General features: G+C 52.2%; 1 protein-coding gene across 2 annotated transcripts; it reads left to right on the top strand.

Annotated features, from left to right (window-relative positions):
• The first annotated feature begins 1,792 nt into the window (after positions 1-1,792).
• Positions 1,793-19,457, top strand: PGAP6 (post-GPI attachment to proteins 6). 2 transcript variants are annotated; one of them, XM_048961863.1, is made up of 13 exons: positions 1,793-1,919; positions 6,507-6,684; positions 7,690-7,897; positions 7,988-8,121; positions 8,505-8,770; positions 9,739-10,037; positions 10,810-10,903; positions 11,801-11,924; positions 12,701-12,837; positions 14,302-14,480; positions 14,945-15,091; positions 15,553-15,669; positions 16,084-19,457. In XM_048961863.1, the coding sequence occupies exons 1-13, from the start codon at positions 1,826-1,828 to the stop codon at positions 16,378-16,380; spliced, it is 2,274 nt and encodes a 757-aa protein (XP_048817820.1). In that variant the 5' UTR covers positions 1,793-1,825; the 3' UTR covers positions 16,381-19,457. The 2 variants fall into 2 exon arrangements, with proteins under 2 accessions (XP_048817820.1, XP_048817821.1); XM_048961864.1 differs by having other exon boundaries at positions 1,806-1,919; positions 6,507-6,688.
• The last annotated feature ends 109 nt before the right edge of the window (positions 19,458-19,566 follow it).

The following is a 19,566-nucleotide window of genomic DNA, read 5'->3' as shown; positions in this document are numbered from 1 at the left end:
CCAGGGCAGAACAAGAAAGGCAAACCTGCAATGAATTTGGTGAATGAGAAAAGACCTGAGACACTGCTGGATCACATTAACCATACACTACAATGGAAAGCCTTTCACCACTCCCCTGTAATGAAGGAACAAAGTCTGATATTTCCATCTTGAGTTGAAGCATACAGCTCTCAGGTTTTTGATCCATGTGCCTGAGATGCAGCTCTTCATTATAATCTTCCTTTCTAGATCCTGTATCACTGTGATTTCACTTAGGCAACGAGCTGCAAGGCAGACATAACACAGCCAGGCTGTAGCTGGAGGGGGATGGAGAATAGGGTTTCCCACCCAGCTCTGCTTTTTTGACTGTTTGTACCAGAACCAGACAAACAGGGCTACGGGAGCAGGCTGTGCCAGCTCTGTGCTCTCTGCTTATGGCCAGGAGGAGCCCAGCAATGGATTTATGGAAAGCACTACAACAAAATGTGCAGCTGCTTAGTCAGGAAGATTTTATGCCTCCTTCAACAGCTGAGTGTCTTTTTTTTAATAGTAGAAGTGTATTTACCAAAATTCATGGGTCAGCATTGTTAAAGCTCCATGGACTGAATTTGGACAGGTCACCATTACTTATTTTTCCAGATCATACCTTCAGACAGGGATGTTTGCAGCACAGATATCACTGCTGCTGGGTTATCTGCCTGGGAAAAACATGGCAAAAATCATCATGAACTCCAGTGAAACCCCCAGTAGACTCTTACCCACACCAATTAGCAAACTGCAGATGCAGCCCACGCATGAGATTTGCAGGGGTTTTAATGGTAAACAAGGAAGATAAAGAATTTCTGTTGGTTCATCAAACAAAAAAAACATTCTCGGGAATTCTTGACGTTCTCTTTGAGGCAGAACAAAAGTGAGATCGTGTCCTTGCTTTGAAGGCCAACCCTACTTGTGACAATAGGACAATTCCTCTGTGCAGGATGGGCTACAAAAGATGCCGCTGACCTCAGGAGCACACAGGCTCCGAGGTGCGATTGAGCCAGGGTGAGCCTGTGGGGAAAGGGGATTTTGTCAGCCTTGGTACACACAGGTTACTGGCAAGAGGTCAGCAGCCCATTCCCTGCACACACAGCGGCTGGGGCAACAATTACTGTGAGTGATGTGTACTGCCCGGTGTCACTGCAGGGGCTCTGAGGTACAGAGGCAGACCTGTCACAGGGTAGGGGGGCGGTTTGCCACGTCCCAGCACCCGAAGATGTTGGCGAGCTGCGAGCCCTTTGTTTGCCCAGCTTTGCCGTTCCCGGGGCAGAGGAGCAGGGCAGGGTCAGCGAGCCGCCGCTGCGAGCCCAGGGCAGCGCAGGGAGGGCGGCCGGAGGTGAGCCAGCATCGGGCCCGCGTGCGGCCACACCAGGGAGCGGGCAGCATTCGAGGACTCCGGGAGAGGCTCGGAGCAATGCCGAGGTGTGAGCCCGTCCCACGTCACCCTCCTGGGGTCTCGGGAGCCGCCAGGGTGCCGGGGGGACGCGCCAGGACCGCGTGAGCTCTGCGTCCGTGGGTTCCCCGGGTTACCCGCGGGCCCTGGCGCGCAGTCAGGGCTCCAGGACTCCCCAGAGCTCATCCATAGCGCCGTCCCACCACGAGGGCCGCTCCCTGATTCATCCCGGCGCTCCCTGACGGCCCGGACCTCCCACCCGCCGGAGAAACACCGCGCACCGGCTGAGCTCCGGCCGTCCCGGGGGCGGAGCGGGGCGGGGCGGCGGCGGCGGAAGCGGGAGGCGGCGGCGGCGGCGGCGGCGATGGCGCTGTGGGGCGGGCGGCGGGCGGCGATGCCGGGATAGCGCGGGCGGCCATGGCGCGGGGAGCCGGCCCGGCGCTGCGCCTGCTGCTGCCGCTGCTGCAGCTCCTGGCGCTGCCCGCGGGGCGCGGCAACCGCACCGGCGCCGGTAAGTGCGGGCTGGGGGGGCCGGCCGGAGCCGTCCGTCCGGGAGACGCGGGGTCAGCGATGCCTGTCCCGGATCGCGGCCACGAAGGTCGGTTTGGGTCCCCGCCGCGATGCCTCCAGCCCGAGGCCGCCGGCCATGGAGCCTCGCATCCCTCTGCGGCCGCATCGTGGCAAGAGGAGGGGGCGAAGTTTAATTGGGGCACCGCGGCAAGGAGGTCCGGGAGCCCCGCTGGTGCGGACGCGGTCAGCGTGTGGCACTTGGGGCAGGATGAAGCCCGGGCTGTGCACGGCAGCGGGACAGGGCTGGGATGTGTGTGATGGATGGGCCTCGGAGGCACGCTGAAGGTCCGGCAGGGCCGAGCCTTACTTCACAGTGGGCAGAAAGCTGTGTGGAGTACAGTGTGAGGGCTGCTGAGATCCCTGAGCTCGGAGCCGGGAGCTGCTGGGAGCTGCTGAGCTTTATGCTGTATGAACTGTCGTCTGTGCTCAGCAGAGCAGTGCTGTGCGCCTTCTGGGCCAGGCTGGTTCCTCCTGGAGACACTGGGGATCAAGCCTGGGTGGATCGAAGGGCTGCAGCATCTCTCCTATGGAGGCAGGCTGAGAGCTAGGTTTGTTCTGCCCAGAGGTGAGAAGGCTGCAGGGAAACCTCAGTGTGGCCTCCCAGTGCTTGAGGAGAGCTTGTAAGCAAGAGAGGGACTGACTTTACATGGCTTGATAGTGATAGGAGAATGGCTTTAAACTGAAAGAGCAGAGATTTAGGTGAGATTTTAGGAAGAAATTCTTTACTCAGAGGTGCTGAGGCCCTGGCACTGCTGTCCAGACAGCTGTGGGTGCACCATCCTGGGATGCACGGAGGACCAGGCACTGGTCCCTGCACAGCCTGTTCTGGTGAGGGGCAGCCAGCCCACAGCACGAGGGTTGGAACTAGATGATCCTTCAAGGTCCTCTCCAACCCAAGCCATCCTGTGACTCTTTTTTCCCCTCTGTGTGTGGTGGTTATTCTGTTTCACAGGTGATGTGTTGGTGTGGATGGGCAGAAGCGGGCTCCGAGTGGGCTGGAAGCAAGTGCAGTGGTTTTGGAAGTGCAAGGGCTGCTCTTTGGGGCAGCGAGCCCAGGGCTCCCGCTTTGTACGTGGCCAGGGCTCTGCTGGGGACCTGTGCTTCTCAAGGGCTGTGCCTTGTCCGGTGGAGAGCCAGCAGCTGATTGTGGTGCTGGAGAAGTGTGGTTGTTTGCTCTCTTCACCCTGATGTGGAGGTAGGTGTATGTAACTGTGGTTATCAGCTGCTGAGAGTGGTTATCATGCTGTGCTTCAAATAGCCTGCTCAGGGAGCTGCTGGCGCCAGGGTGAGATGTTGCTTTGCCCCAGGCCAGCCCTGCTCTGGCATCCTGCTCGGTGGGTTCCCTGCCCTCGGGAACCTCCCCTGTGTTCAAGGTGTGATATTGGGTTCTTCTCCTCGTCATCCTGCCAGATCAGGGGAATGCCACATTGGGTCTGAGAGCTGTTAAGGATCTGGTCCTCCTGAGAGGAGTCCTGGGATAGATAAAGATGGGGTTTTGACATGGGTTGTGTTATAAACAGCATGAAAAAACCTGCCACAGCCATCTCTTGTCTTGAGGCAGATTGATGTAGCTGAGTACAGTTTGTGTCGCTGTACTGAGGGTTTTCTTGCACTCTATGTCCCTTTAGAACTGCTGCTTGACCTAAGCTCTGCACAGGGTTGAGCCTGCTGGCTTGTGAAGTGCTGGCTCTTCTGAAGCCCCAGAGATGCTTGCATCTGCTCTGAAACTGGGACCTTGTCCTTTTCATGGGGAGCTCTGAAACCAGCAGTCGACATGTCTGGAAGTAGAGTGAGATAATCTTTGGATGAACAAATCCAAGCTGTCGCAGGTGGTTCTTTATTCAGAAATTCAAAGAATGTGTCTCCTCTGTGCATCTGTGATTCTCCTCATGTTTTGTTTGTTTTCTTAAAATCTTTTCTGCTTTTTGCATCATCTGTTTGAAACTTTTAGAAGGAAGCTGTTGTTCAGTGTCAGATTATGTTGTTTCCATCCTTTCCCACAGGGGTTTCACAACTGCCTTGTTCAGTTCAAAGAGCTGTGAGCATTTCTGGACGGTCAGGTCTGACTCCCCAGGTGTTGCTGTGCTTCTGAAGAGTGTGCAGAACAGGGCAGAAACAGGCACATACAGAGCACAGCAATATTCGAATGCACGCTCAATGCAAACAGGGAGCAGGAGCACATGCCTCACTTGCACATGACCTGTCTTTCTGGCTTTTCTCTACTAATAATCTGTTTTATCTGCGTGTAGCATTTCCTTCTCAACCCAGGCTGAGGGTGAAGCGGGAATCAATTCATCTTGTTTCCTGGATGCCCAGCATAGCAAAGCCTGTGAGTGGAGCCCTGGTAGGTTCTCTCCAAGCAGAGCTGTGCCTTTGAACTTTGTCCACGCTGCAGGCTCAGGTGTTCACCTTGTCAGCTGTCACATGCTGTGCCTGGGTCTGTGCCATTCCCTTGGGCTGTAACTGCTGCTCACCTCAGTGAGTATAACTGACCCATCCTTAATATGACCCACGTTTGACTTCTTCATTTTGCAGCCTGCCAGCCCTCTACTCCTCTCTAAAAAGCCTCATAAGTTATTCTTCTGCTTCTGTGGCCCTTTGAAGGTGAGGAGCTGCTGATGGGTGCTGTTGGCCATGCAGAGCGTGGCTGGAGAGCTGAAGCAGGTTTTGTTGGGTGCTGGCAGAACAGTTCATCCCCGATCAGGCTGTCCAGTGTGACCTTTGGGCAGGACCACGGCTGTCCAGGCTTTACTGCTCTCTTTGTCTACCCTTGGCTTGTGCTGGCACCCAAATGTCACCATGGACATCCAGAAATGAATATGCTGTGTGTATGCAGAGTGCCACTGGGTGCAAAAAAGCTGCTGATTAAAGGCTTCTCTCTTCTGTAGTTCCTATGCATGAAATAAGACAGGGTTTGTAGGAGAGCACAGCTGATTTCCTGCCTCCACTCTTGTCTGTAGGAGCCCATACACTGCACTGGCATCACATCTGCATTTGCTTGAAGGGTCCCTTCAGTGATATCTGCTCTTTACTGGCCCAGAGAGTGACCTAACCCTGCAAGGACTGCCCGTGTGCTGTGCTTTGCTCTGTGAGGAGTTTGTGCTGCCCTGTGCTGGGGTTCAGCTCACTCAGGTACCCTCGTGTGACCCTGGGTGGGCTCTGATGCAGGACATCAGCTGGGGCAGCCAGTGGCTGTGGTGTTCTGCTAGCACCCTTTTCCTTAGAGAGTAAATCCTCCTGTTGACTTATTCTTTGACAGCAGTGAAAGCTGTGTGGCTGGTATTTCTTGCTTTCCTGTTTCCTCCTTTCTCAGTTGGGATTGCAATGTGCCTGGAGGCTTTAGCTTGGTAATTTGCCAAGAAATTAAACCCATTATGACTATTCCTGTCTCTTTGCAGTGCCGTGTGTTCAGGTCAGCATGCATCCTGCTCTGGGGCATGAATCGTATTTCCTGCTCGGATTAGTTTCCTCTTGGCACGAAGTACAGCCCAAGGTTCTGCTCTTGCCTGAGGAGTGCTTTTTTCCACTTTTTCTGGCACTTCACTGAAACTCAGCTGTGTCCTGCGTGTTTCCACATGACCCTGAGCAGCATGAGTTGAAGACAAGCTACACAACACTTGCTGCTTTATTTTCTGATCAAATGGTTCTTCTGAGTCTGAGAGCTACCACAGTTTCTCTCCATTTCACAGAATTCCAGAGTAGAAAAGGAGCATCAGGGAGGGCTGGGTAGAGATATGAAGGTAAATTCTTCACCTTGCTGACTGGGAAGAACCTCATTTGCTGGCGGACAAAATGACCTTGGCTCCATTCCTAGTACGGTTTTGCCCTGTACCCAATCCTGATATTACGTTTCTTCTCTATCCCTGATTGTGGTCTGGTTGATTTCTTGCTGACAGTGACAGCAGTGTAGTTCTGTGTGTGGAATGATCTGCAGCCTGGGAGCGATCTGTAGGCACACCTGGGCAGAGGGATGGATGAAGGCTCTAGTTAGTCCTACGGCACTTTTCACTGTTGTCCTTTTGCACAGTCCTTATGCTGGGGCTGCTGTCGCTATTCTGACAGCCTTGTTTCTAAGTAGGAATGTCTGTAAGGTTTATCTTTGAGAGCAAAGTTGTGTTTGCAGTGAGTGGATTTTCATTGTAGTGCGTGGTACAGGGAGACAGTGTGTTGTACAGAACTTGTCTTAGCCAGTGAGCGCAAGTGCTCAGCAGAAACAGATCCAGACACAGCTCTTGCTGTCATCTTCACACCACGTTTTGTGGAGCTGGCTAAGGCTCTTCTAGTGCTCTCTGGCTGTAAGTGACAATTTTGCAGTGGATCTGTGCAGCTGTTGCTACTCGGTCACATCTCATTCCTTGGGACCTCAGTAGATCACCAAGTGAATGTCTATTGGAACTGAGCTGAGAAATCAAGGACACAAGGGCTCCTCTCCAGTGGCCTTAGAATTCTTGTGTGCTCCCATGGGTGTCTGTAGCAGTGCAGCCTGCTCCCAGCCACCCCAGCAGCTGCTGTGCTCTCTCCCTTTCAGGCTCCCTGTTCGTCTCTGAGTATTTCTCACAGAGTGCACAGAGGCTGTCCTTCTACAGCTGGTATGGGAACGCCAAGGTCTTCCACTTCCACGTGCCAGAAGATACCGTGCTGCTTCGCTGGCTCCTGCAGGCATCCAGGGGGAAAGAACCTGAGTGCACCAGCATGGAGGTCACAGTGTATGTATGTCCCCTCACCAGTGTGTGTGCACATGCAGTCTTTCTTATCTTTCCTTTGTCCTTGTCACTCATGATTAGAGTTGTTTGTTCGCAGGAGGCTGTGAATTCATTCTCCAGTTGGAGCAAGCATCATTTCTTAATGTTATACTAGCACTGCATCTGTGGTTTTTAACCTGTTGGAGCATTTCATGTTACCAGTGGATCAAGGAGCTATCAAATGCAGTGTCTTAGAGAGCCCTTAGAAACACTGGAGAGAGCTTCACAGTGAGGCTGTTGTTGCTCTTCAGAAACAAAGGTGTTCCTGGACCTTTCTGTACCTGTTGGATCCTGTGCATGTTACCAGAGGATGTGGCAGAACTGCAAAGGGCTTGAGAGGATCCAAAGCAGTTGTGCTTTCTGCATCCCAGAAAGGTTAAATAAAAGCCTCCTGTATTACATAGCTGCCTACTTTTCTGGTATTTCCAATTTTGAGATACTTATCTTGAAAGCAAAAGCACTTGTGTTCTGAAGTCAGTCACAAAGATCTTCCTTGGTGAGTGTGTTTTAATCTGTCTGCCCTCCTTAGGGGAGGAAATAGGGAAGATGCAGATCTCAGCTATAAAAAGAAAGCTCTTAATTGACGGTTTAGCCTAGCTGGCTATACAGGGAATTTGCTGATGGTTATTTAAAAAAAAAAAAAGAAAAAGCAGTTTTGTATGGGGGCTTAACCTAAGTAAGTGTTACGGAAATGTGCTTTCAGGCTTGATGGAATGATGTAAATCCTCATCTTAATAAGCAGCCAAGTTAAATCAATCTCTGAATAAGTCCAAGATAAGGTAATGCCAGCCAGTCCTCACTGAATGAAGATGATGGCTCTGTGCTCCACTTAAAATGTGGGCTATTTCTAGCCTGCACCCTCTCCGATCTCAGGCCAACCTGGGTGTCTATTCATGAGTTCATATTCCAGTGTATCTTGCGTGTGTATTTACATCCCTTCATTTATTTGGATTCTGGTTTCTCTTGAAGGCACTTTCGCTATGGAGCCCCTCCTGTCATTAATCCACTGGGCACTCATTTTCCTGCAAACGCAACCGTCCGTCCCTCCTATAACATCAGCATCACTTTGAGCAGCACTGTGCAAAACACCACCTTTGTGAACATCACTACCCCTGCTGCAGGAGACTGGTTCATTGCTGCACATCTCCCTGAGGCCGCTGGCAGAATTGAAGTGAAGGTAAGGGCTCTGATGAACATCTTATACAGCCAGCATACTCTGTCCAGTGTGTCTTGCCACATCTGACCGGTCTGCTCTCCCCTCCTGCAGGGTTTCTCCACTCCATGCACCTATATGTTTCAGGCAGATATGTTTGTGCTTAGACTCACTGATATGCCTGTTCTGGAGCCTGGTGTTGCCATGCCACAAACCATCGTCTCACCTGCTAAGCCACTGCATGTCAAGTGAGTGAGAGCAGCGGCTGGAAACACTTGGGGCTGTAGGTGGGAGGATCAGATTTCTCACTGGTGCTGCTTAGGGTAAGCCACTGTTGTTTCCATTCTGGATTGGAACTCAAGGCCCTTTAACCAGCTCCATGTGGCAGGGTGATGAGGTCTGTATGGGCACCGCACGTGGGGGCCCTTCTCTGACTCTTTGCAGGTGGACTTAAAGATTTGCCTATGGGAATTTGTTAGCTCCTAGAGACCCCTGTCCTCAGAATGATATTCACAGTGCAAATCAGGGCATTCTAGTTCTAGTCACAAAGCCACTGGGACTCTGTGGTGGGCTGTGGCTGCCCTTTGTTCAGAGTACAAATTGTGCAAGTTGCTGGTTCCTCTTCCTGCAGGGTTTTTGTTCCCAAGTACACTGCCAGAATGTGGTTTGAGCTTCGAAGCTGCGTGACAAGTGAGCGGAAAGCATGCGCTGTGCGGGTAGTGCTGGGCTCCATCACACTGCCACAGTCCTTCCAGAGGATCATCACTTGCACAGGGAATGTGAACTGCAGTGTAAGCCTGGATTCACTCCCTTGGGAGAAGTGGTTGCAGATCATGGTGGAGAGTCTTGGTACTGCCAATGCCAGCGTGTCACTGGAGATGCTGGCTTCTTTCACAGGTGAGCTTCCATTTTCTCTAGCTACGTGGGGGAGAGACTAGAGAGAATTTTGCGTCTGTTATGCTTGAGAAAGCAGTGTCTAGTTTAAAATCTGGCAGGGAGTGCATCTGCTCAAAATTACACTAGCCTCCATTGGTGTGTTGACTGTTTATTGGCCACAAACAGGCTTCAGACAGAAATCCATCTCATGGAGGTTTACTTAGGGTAATTTGGGTTGTAATGGCATGTCACAATTCCACGTGCCTCAGGAGGTCACAAGGTCCTGTGGCTGTCGTAGGCACCTTTGTGTTGTCCTGTAACATGACAGTGATCCCAGTTTGAGGGTTGGAACCTTGGAGCTCAGCAGCTAGATGCGTTTTTTAAAGAATTCTTTGACTAGGGCCTGGCACTGGCAGCTGAGGTGTGAGAGGGGCATTAGAGTCTCTGGGAACTACGGGTAGGCTGCAGCAGTGAAATCTAACTGTCATGTTTGGCTCCAGTCACTGTAACTTGGTGTTTTGTGCCTGTAGCTGGTGTTGAGTTAGCTTATCTCTTTCGCCTAGCCTTGCGTGCCCAGGGCTGAGAAACAACTAGAGCCTTTTTTGCAGCCTCTGGTTTTGGGACAGTGAAATGCTGTGCTCAGTCAATGCCTAGTGAATATTCCCTGTCTGCTGGGTACACTGATGTGTTATGATGGCATCTATTATCCCTTCTCTAGTTCCTCTGCTTCCCAGCTGTTTCTCAGCAGCTCCAGAATATTGTCACCCACTGTACCGTTTGTCTGGCTTTTGTCAGTGTCCCACATTTGGATTCTAGGGTCTCCCTGGCAAAGATGGTGCCTTTCAGGGTCTGTAGCAAATTCTGAAGTGCTTGAACCAGCTGAAATACCCCACAGTGTGTGCTATAACATGAAGGTCTGAAGTTACTGGGGCCCTATTGAGGTGCTAGTCCTGACTGTGCTGATTCCTCTTCCTTTTTCTGCTTAACAGATTGTAGACCGGGAAGTACCAGTTCATTCCTTAACTTCAGCAGCCTAAACCAGAGCCAGGCTGGGAGTCCCACTGCATCTACAGGAATGGCTTTGCGCAACACTTCTGAGCAGAGGGGCTTCTGCCTCCAAAGTCAGCCTGTTGTTCGTGAGGACCTGGACGTGGTGTCTGTGCGGTACAGGCTGTTGAATGGTCCCAGCGTAGCCGTGTACTCCATCTCCCCAACCCTCCTCCTTCTCAACTTGAACAGTGGCATGGATAGCGGGGGTTCCCTTGTGGTGAATCTCCTGCTTAACAAGGTGCAGTAGGCTTCTTCGTGTGATTGTCTTCTCTTTTGCAGTCCTTGTCCCTCTTCCAGCTCCTGGGTAAATTTGAGAGGTTGTAGGTACCAGAGAGACTATTTTCCTTTCTTTCTGGATGTTGCAAAGCACTCTTGTCCTGCTTTTGATATTTACATCGTTTACTGCTTGCCAGTTCCAATTCAAATACCCCTTCTCACTGGAACGTGGTGGTGGAGGAAATGGAGATGCAGCTGCTTTTCATCTCCTCCGTGGAAGCCTTGAGCATTGCTGCCAGGAGAGCAGACTGATAGGGAAACCCAGGGATTTCCTATCTGAGTCACTGATTCCCAGACTCCTTTGTTGGCACTTAGAAATTAGTTCTCTGAAAGCGTGTGCAGGAAGCTTGTTGCAAAGGCTAGTTAATGCCCTCCTGAGAGCTGGAGCACAGCTCAGCCCTGATGTCCATCTGCCTCCTATTTCTACCACCATGAATTTGTGCTGAAGTGATGTGCTGGTGTAAGTATTCCATCTGGGAGGCATTTCCAGCCATGCAGTCTCCCTGGGAAACATTTTCTCTGTACCTTTCAGCAAAAAAATACAATGCAGTGACAGGGCAGGGAGAGGTGAATGCAGGTTGGCCCAGAAAGAGCTGGGGAATTGACGGATGGCTTTGATCAGCAGGTTTTACTATCATCTGCTGCTCCCATAGATTGTGAGCAGCGTGAGAGATCAATAGGTTGTGGGGGTGGCACTGAGGTGCTCTGATTGGGGTGTTTTTCTGTTTGCACAGACGTCGCTGAGCCAGGCCAATGCCACTGTGGTTGCATGTGTGAGTGCTGCTTCGCCGGTGCTGTCTCTCAATGCCACGCAGAACTGCAGCACAGGTATGAGAGCCACTGACAATCACCACCAGCTCAGCTGCAGAATCTCAGGACTAAGCTTTAAGACCTTTGCTTTTAGGAGGTGCTAACTGACTCAAATCCTTTGTGTGATGTTTGGAGGCAGATTATTTTGGTCCAAGCCCTCCTAAGGCCGTCATCACTCAGTTCTGGCAAATGTCCTGAAGTGTAAGGGTGCAGATGCTAGTCTGGAACCAGGAGCCAGGCTTCATCAATTATACCATAACTGTGGTTAGCAACTGAGTCTCTTGCAGCCTTCTTAGCAGGTTTGGGGCTAGTCAGGACCTTGCTGGTATGCAGAGAAGCTGAACTCTGCATTGGAGAACTAGAATCATAGAATCATATCATAGAATGCCCTGTGTTGGAAAGAACCACAATGCTCATCCAACTCCAACCCCCTGCTGTGTGCAGGTCGCCAACCAGCAGACCAGGCTGCCCAAAGCCACATCCAGCCTGGCCTTGAATGCCTCCAGGGATGGGGCATCCACAACTTCCTTGGGCAACCTGTTCCAGTGTGTCACCACCCTCCATGTGGAAAACTTCCTCCTAATATCTACCCTAAACCTCCCCTGTCTCGGTTTAAAACCATTTCCCCTTGTCCTATCACTGTCCACCCATGTAAGCAGCCATTCTCCCTCCTGTTTATATGCTCCTTTCAAATATTGGAAGGCCACAATGAGGCCTCCCCAGAGGAAAGCAAACAGGCTGTTCCATGTGCCTTGTGCTGTCCAGGCAGGTTTTTTCAACACCCCAGTGTCCTGTGAGGATGGGAGTAAAGAGCAGTAGGAATATCAGATTTCTGTGCAGCTGGTCTCAGCTGAGGATTGCTGCTGGCCCTTCTCCTCGAGTTCTGGCATATCACAGCACCCTCTTCTCTTCAAGCTTTCTTCCAGGGCTACCCTCTGAGTCTGAGCACGTCCTCTGCGGAAGCAATGCTGATTGTCCTGTACCCACAGACAGATGACTGGTTCCTTTCCTTACAGCTCATCTGCCCGAAGGGCCAGAGGTGAGTCTGGTGTGTTATCCAGCCTTGAGGCTGAGGCAAAGCACTGTACCTCCTGGTCTTGCTGCCCTTGTCTCACATAAACAAAACGAAATGCCTCCCACTGTCCTGCCTTCTGCTGCAGGCTCAATACATGTGGTAGCAGTAAAGCAGTGGCTACAGAGAGGAAGGAGAGAGGTGAGTGGCAGTGCTGCTCTCTGATAAGCCCTCAAGCAGCTTGTCTGGTGTGACCTGCTGTGTCTCACGCTGACTGCATGTGGGTGGCAGAGTCTGCTTGGATGAGCTTTCCCAGATGTGTGTTGAGGTGATAAATTGGAGAGAGCAGTGTTGTAAATCAGAATGCTGTTACTTCCTCAAGGGGTCTTTGAAATGCACGCAGTTGCTCTCATAGTCAAGCATTTTGTGTTCCTGTGATTCATCTGTGTAAGGAGCCAAGCATGCTCTGTACAATGATGCTGGAAATTGATGGGTCTGAGGGCCGGTCATGAGAATCTGAGACTGTTATAGCAGTCTGTGGAAGAGTTGAGGCCTGCCTGTACATGGGTTGGCAGTCTGAGTAGAGAAGGAGCCTCTCCTCTTGGGAGCGATGAAGCAGATCCACAGCTGGCTGTGGTGTGAGGGTCCCTCTGCTGAAATAAGAGAGAGCTCATGTGAGTGGGAACAGCCTGATGGCAGGGCACAGTGAGGGCAGGAACTTTCAGAACCCCTCAAGCAGAGTATTCCTGTGGCACAAGGGTGCCCAGAATGGCCAGGGTACCAACAGCCTGTTTTCATTGCAGTGAATGTAACACCGCAGAAGCCAAAGTGACTGTGATAGCATACCTCACCCCCTGCTTCAATGACTGTGGGCCGTATGGACAGTGCAGCCTCCTGAGAAGACACGGCTACCTCTATGCTGGCTGCAGCTGTAAAGCTGGTGAGTGCACTTTCCTATGAGGCCTTGCTATCTTCCCCCAAGGGAAGGCCACATTCTTCCATGTTGTTGTTTAAGTAGCAGAGCCAGGACTGTCACAGCTGTCACAAACAACGTGGAATCACAGTGCCTGCCCAAAGTGCCCTCTGAACCAGTGATGCCCTCTATGGGCAGTGTCCTGATTTCCCTGAGGAGTGTCAGATTCTGGGAAGCACCACATGGGGAACAGTAAATCAGGCTGAAGACAACTTTCAGCTGAATGATACTTTTACTTCCAGCTTTGAGTCCCCAATGGCCTTGAGAGGTGCTTCTGAGCATCCCCAAAGAGATCAGGATGCTGGCAGGGCTGCCTGAAAGTGTCAGCATCAGAGCCTACGTCTCTCAGGGCAGTTTATTACGTAGTGTCCTGGTACAGGATGTGATGAGACAGGCTGGCAATCTCTGTGATTTGCTGCGGTGCTCTGTCTCATGCCAAGAGCCACGATGCAAGCCAACCCTTATGCTCAGAGGTGCCCCTGGAGGAGGCACATTTGTGTCAGCTGCTAATTATAATGAGATGAGAGAACTGGGCAGGAGTCACTAGCTAAGGGAAGATGATAGCTGTTGTGTGCCTGGATGGATCCTTGTATCTGTTCTTAGCAGAAGGGCAAGGTGGAACGTGGTTCACTGTTGCTTTGGACCTGATCCAGGATGCCCTTGCTGTCTTCTGCAGTTCTGCTGCTAGGCTTGGATTGTGACAGAGAATGACATCCTAATTTCCTCAAAGCGTGCCATGTTCTGGGAAGCATACAGCACCCCAGGGGAAATGAGGAATCAGGCTGAGGACAGCTTTCTGCTGAATCACTTGGAGCAAAATGCCCCAGCTGAATTTTCATGACCCAGAAATAAACTGAAAGAGAGCAGCCTCCTGTGGGCTCTGCAGGGACAGCAGGGGGAAGGGGACAGAGCTGCTGGGTTTGTTTCTCGTGGCACTTTAATGGGATGGATTCCACTCTTAAGTCTTCTTGATGACTGCGGAGTGCCTGCATGTGCCCAGGTTGCCCTGTGAGTGACCTTTCTCCAAAAGGAGGGCATGGGCATCCTAATCTTGAATAAAAAGAGAATTAAAAAAATTAAAGTGGCTAACTGAGCATATTAGCAAGCAGGGCTGCTGCAGCAGAGCACGTTAGACAGCAATTGCAAACATCCAAACAAGTCAGCTGCTTAGTGTAAACACTGTTGGGGTCCTCAGTGAAACAGCAGTCTGTCTGCGAGCTGCCCCAGATGCTGGGTGTCTGATGGCTCCCAGAGGGGCACAGCTGTTTGTCCTTCCTCCTCCTGATGTGCTGCCTTCTAGGGTAGTGGAGACAAGGCTCGGGGTATTTCTGGGGTGAGAACACCTTCTTCTGAGGTCTTCCAGGCTCCTGCTGCATTCTGCAGGAGTACGGAGTGGGGCATGAGATCCACACAGGCCTCTCTGCTCTGCAGGTTGGAGCGGGTGGAGCTGCACAGACGATACCAAGGCCCAGTCTGTTGGTGCACAGAACCTGGCCACCCTCCTGCTCACGCTGAGTAACCTCATGTTCCTGCCAGCCATAGCGGTTGCTGTTTATCGGTACTACCTGGTGGAGGCCTCTGTCTACACCTACACCATGTTCTTCTCCACGGTAGGGATTAACTTGTCTCAGGCTCTCTGCCAGTTCCCCCTGAGCATCAGGAATTTGGGGAGCATTGAGTCCAATTCTTGCTGCGTTGGACTGAAGGCTTTGGTGGAGCAGTCCATCCTGGAGCTCCACAAGATCCTTCTAGGATCGTTGGACATGCACCTCCATGGTCACGTCCCGCCCCTTCAGAGCTTGGATGAAGAGTTATTGGCACTGGGTTGTTCCACCCACGCTGCAGGTGCTCCCATTTGGGAGTAGACTCCAGGGAACTGAAGTGGGAACCCAGCACAACGCTGGGAGGGTAAGGATTGATGGCTGCTCTCCAGCTGCCTTCTGCAATGCTGTGCTGGTTTAGTGGAGCTTCCTGGGGATGCTGCCAGGTGGGATCCTGGCTACCATTCTTCTGCTTCTTTACATAAAGCCGTGTGGTGGTGCTGGATTCATGGTAGCCTCTGCTTTTCTTCCAGTTCTACCATGCGTGTGACCAGCCAGGCATCGCAGTGATGTGCATTATGGACTACGACACACTGCAGTACTGTGACTTCTTGGGCTCTGTGGTGTCCATCTGGGTGACGATTCTGTGCATGTCCCGGGTGAAGAAAATTCTGAAATACGTGAGTGCAGGATTTCATTGTGGGTACTCTTGCGCTGCAGGGCCAGGCGCGGCCGCAGGTGGCCATGCTGTGCCCTCTTGTGGCAGCACTTCGGTAACACAGCACTGCAGCAGCTCCTGCAGCTCCTCTGCTGCTTGCTAGGTTCCCTAGGTAGCCCGTCTAGGTAACAAGACTGTGATCCAATGCCACTCTAATTTTTAACCCAGTGTTGTTTTATCCTAGGACCTTGCATTGTGAACCTGAATGCTTGTTTGTAGGTACTGGGCCCTGAAGGGGCTGAGGTGAAAGATTTGTGGATCCTCTAGTTTCTCCTTCTAAAGGTGGTGCTCCTGAATCGTGCACGCACGCAGGACTGGGCCAACCAGGCAGTAAAATTCTCCCTGTCTTAGGCCTTTGGCATGGCCAGCCGTGCAGTGGCAGAGGATAAGCTGCTGATGTTAGTGGTGTTCTCTCATTCATAGGTTCTTTTTGTCCTGGGGTCACTGCTAATCGCCATGTCCCTGCAGCTGGATCGCAGAGGGGTGTGGAACATGATGGGTCCCTGCCTGTTTGCCCTCATCATCATGATCTCAGCATGGGTAAGTAATGACAGCCAGATAACCTGCTGCCCTTTGATCCCCTCCAGAGAAAATGGTGACAGAGAAAATGCCAACCCATCCAAACACAGACCTGATTTTCTTGAAACACCCTAGTGGACAGAGTGCAGGGCAAGGAATTTACCTCCCATCCTTCCAATATCCCCTGCTTATGGGTCCCTGCAGCTGCAGCTCCACTTCAGATCGCACTGGTGGCCAGAGTGTCATGTCAGAATGGTTGGTTGTTGCCTATGCCCTGGATGGGAACTGTGGTATCAGCACTGCCCTCTGCCTGCTGGGTTTTGGTGCCACATCTGGATGTGGGGTCTTGCACATGAGCCCAAAATGGAGGGAGACTGGATTTTTCCAGAGCTGTATCTCTTGCTGTGAAACCCTTCTGTGCTTTCACACCTCCAGGTTTACCACGGAGTGAAGCGCAGGCACTGCTACCCCTCCTCGTGGAAGCGCTGGGTTTTCTACCTCCTCCCAGGGATCACCTTGGCTTTCATCGCCATCTCAGTATATGCGTTCATGGAAACCAATGAGAACTATTACTACACTCACAGCATATGGCACGTGCTGGTGGCTGGCAGTGTTGCTTTCCTGCTTCCACCTCGGGACAAGCATAAGAAGCCCTGGGCCTGGTCACAGAAGCTCACATGTCGCTACCAGATCTGCCAGAATGACCGTGAGGAGCTCTACGCTGTCACCTGAACTGCTTGGCTCCATGTCCCAGAGGTGAAGGGCTGGTAAGGTTGCTCTTTGCCAGGCCAGCCTGGGCTGCCCCTCTGTAGCACACTGGCCTATCTTACGTGCTCGTTCACTGTCTGGGGCAGCACAGATATCTAGACTGGATTTAAAGATGAAGACGGTGGGCTTGTCTTGTGAAGGCAGGTTTGAGGCCCCCTCCGCTTTTCTGCTGGGATGGGGCAGGCTCTTCGTGGTTCCAAATCAAGGAGTAGCCTGCCCACCACCTCCCCCATGGCCCTGGGGGAAATTGCCAACCCATCTTCCCTCTCTACTGTATCAATAAGGCTTGGGTTCAGCCCGTGCTGCCCTGGAGCCAGAGGTTGCAGGACTCTTCCCTGCATTCACTCTCTTAGCAGAGGTCTGTGGGACAGAGATTTCCCCTGCTATCCTGCAATCAAAATTTGCTTTGTCAAGAGAAGAACAGACTTCTTCTGCCCCTGACCTAGAGGTAGATGCTTTTGAGTGCTCTTGGTGCTAAAAGGGAGGGAGCTGATCTCAGCATGCCCTGGGTCCTTGGTTGCTGTATGCTATGTGAGTCTAGAGCCCCTCTCTTGATGGTGCCCCTCAGGTGATGCTGCTCTTACCTAGTCCTGATTCTGGAGGGGATGAACAAGACCTGAACTTGGGCCCTAACTTCAGGATCAGACTTGCCAAAAATGTGAAAAAATTGTGGGCATGTGCAAGAGCATCAGAAGCGTCTGCCTCAGAACTGTGAAACACATAGCGGTGCGAGTTTAGTCTGAGGGGTTTTTTTTGTCCCTTTTAGTACATCTGGAAGGAGCTAGGCTACTCTGCAGTTCCCCTTCCTCTCTTCATGTTCAGGCATTTACTGTCTTCCTTTCTTTTGTGGGTGCAGCAGCTCTGCCCAGCTAACATAGGTGGCAGTGTCTCTCAGGACTCAGCGTGGTTGGTGGTGGGCTGTGGCACTTCACTTGCAAGTTAAAATAGTTACACTACTCCCAGTTCCTGCACCTTTGGACAGCAAGAGTTCACTCTGTATCTGCGTTGGGGTCAACCTGTGCTGAGCTGGAACTCAGGGTCTAGAGCAGCTCCAGTTTGAAAGCATGCTTCAGTCCTGCAGTCATCTGAGCACAGTATGGTCTTATGGCAGGTTTGTTAACGTGTGCTTTGAATGTGGGCTGCACTCAGCACCTTTCCTGTGCTCGCACACAGCATCACGTTGGAGCTGTGCCACCCCTGAGCTCGGCCAGTTGGGCTGAGAGGCTGAGAGTGCTGCAGTCACAGGTGCTCTCAGGCCATTGGCAGTGTCTCAGTCCTTCCAAGGGCCACCTCCATGAAGTCCCAAGGTAGCTTTAGTCACTTTGGGTTCATCTGTCTCACCTTAGCCTTACTGGAGGGCACTCAGATGTAAGAAAGCAAGACCAGAAACAGAATTGGCAATTAGGAAAGTAGTCTTTGCCCATCCTTATTATATAGATAAGGGCTCAAATACATGGTTCCCTGTTTATTCCAGCCATGGAGGATGGCTGAGGGAGAACAGCTTAGGACTGCACATTAGGACTCCTTTCTATGCTAGAGTTAAGATAGTGAAGATGCTGTGTGTTTTTGTTGCAGCCTGTGGTCTGGCTCTCTGCAAGCTGACTAATTTCCAGACACCTGTGGCCCCAGTAATTGGTGCATATCCTCCCACTCTGGGATCAAACACCACGTGTGTGGTATTTAATCTTTCTAATTGGGGAAGGTGAAGGTTCACACTGCGTTGCTCCTGTCTGGTGTGCGTACTGCTCAGAACTGATCTGCAAAGCCAGCTATCCTTTGGGAAGGAAAGAGCTAGTAACAAAGGATAACACTTCCAAGTTCATAGGAAACATTTATTTCTTTGCTTTCAATAGCAGCCAGCATTCTGCTCAGCTCTGCACTTTAACTTCTTGCAATTAATCCAGTCTTCGCCTAATTAATCTGCCTGTTAATCCAGCCTCTGCCTTTGCACCAGGGAAGGAACAGCCCCAGGCACCAGCACATGCTGGGGGTGCCCAGCTGGAAAGGCCCCTGGGGGTCCTGGTGGACAGGGGGTTGAACAGCAGTCAGCAGTGCGTCCATGCCACTAAGAAAGCTGAGAGGTCTTGGCTTCATCAGGCGAGTAGCACCAGCAGGTGCAGAGAAACGATCATTGCCCTCTGCTCAGCATTGATGAGGTTGTGCCTGGAGTGTGGCATCCAGTTCTGGGTCTCCCAGTGCAACAGAGCTCTGGGTGTACTGGAGAGAGTCCAGTGACAAGCCACCAAGAGGCCGAAAGGACTGCAACACCTCTCCTAGGAGGAGAGGATGAGAGCTGGGCTGTGCAGATGGGGCAGGCTCAGGGGATCTTATCCCTGCCCATAACTACCCGAAGAGGGGGCACAAAGAGGACGCAGCCGGGCTCCTCTCAGCGACGGCTCTGGGCACAACCCGGAGCACAGCAGTTCCCCCCGCCCAGCGGGCAGCGCTGCCGTGCCGTGCGGTGCTGGAGCCCTGGCGCAGGCTGCCCAGAGGCTGCGGGGTCTCCTTCTTGGAGCTGCGCCCTGCTCTGGGCGGCTCTGCTGGGGCAGCGCTGTGCCAGAGCGACCCCGCGGTGCCTCCAACCTCAGCCGTGCGGCGACTGCGGCGATGCAGCCTTCCGCAGCGCCTGCCTGCAGGTGCTCAGGGCCACCCCCCATCCCACTGTGTTTCACGAACACACACAAGGCTCCGGTCCCCTTCCCTGCGCGTTCCGTCCACGCCCCGTGCGCACCGGGTGCCCGCAGCCTCGCGCCCGGCCGTGCTGCGCCGCCCGACTGAAGCAATAATCCTCCTCCAGCCCGTGGTGCGGCACCGCGCTGCGTGCGGAGCTGGAGCCGCGTTGGCCGGGAGGGCTTTTACCTTCTTTATTTCGGGTCAAGTCGGAGGAAATCCGATGTCGGTTTTTTTGGGTTGTTGGTTTTGTGGTTTTTGTTTTTTGGGTGTTTTTTTTTTCTTCCTTCGCTGTTCATACCTGTGATTATTTTATACGGTAAATTTTAAAGCTTCTGATTTTATAATTTAATAAACGTAATGGTATTTGAGGGCAAGCTCGAATCGCGCTCTTACTGTGTGCGGGGCGTCTGAGTACTGGAGGGGGTGGGAGGAACGGCGCACGAACGCGGTCGCGGATCGACCCTCGCCGGCCACCGT

Source organism: Lagopus muta, chromosome 15, assembly GCF_023343835.1.
Source record: "Lagopus muta isolate bLagMut1 chromosome 15, bLagMut1 primary, whole genome shotgun sequence".
Classification (NCBI taxonomy): domain Eukaryota; kingdom Metazoa; phylum Chordata; class Aves; order Galliformes; family Phasianidae; genus Lagopus; species Lagopus muta.
This window is presented reverse-complemented; position numbering and strand designations above follow the sequence as displayed.

Coding starts and splice junctions, on each gene's coding strand:
- PGAP6 (XM_048961863.1), top strand. CDS start 1,826: ATGGCGCGGGGAGCCGGCCCGGCGCTGCGCCTGCTGCTGCCGCTGCTG. Junction 10,038..10,809: donor TGAATCTCCTGCTTAACAAG/GTGCAGTAGGCT, acceptor CTGTTTGCACAG/ACGTCGCTGAGCCAGGCCAA. Junction 11,925..12,700: donor ATCTGCCCGAAGGGCCAGAG/GTGAGTCTGGTG, acceptor TTTTCATTGCAG/TGAATGTAACACCGCAGAAG.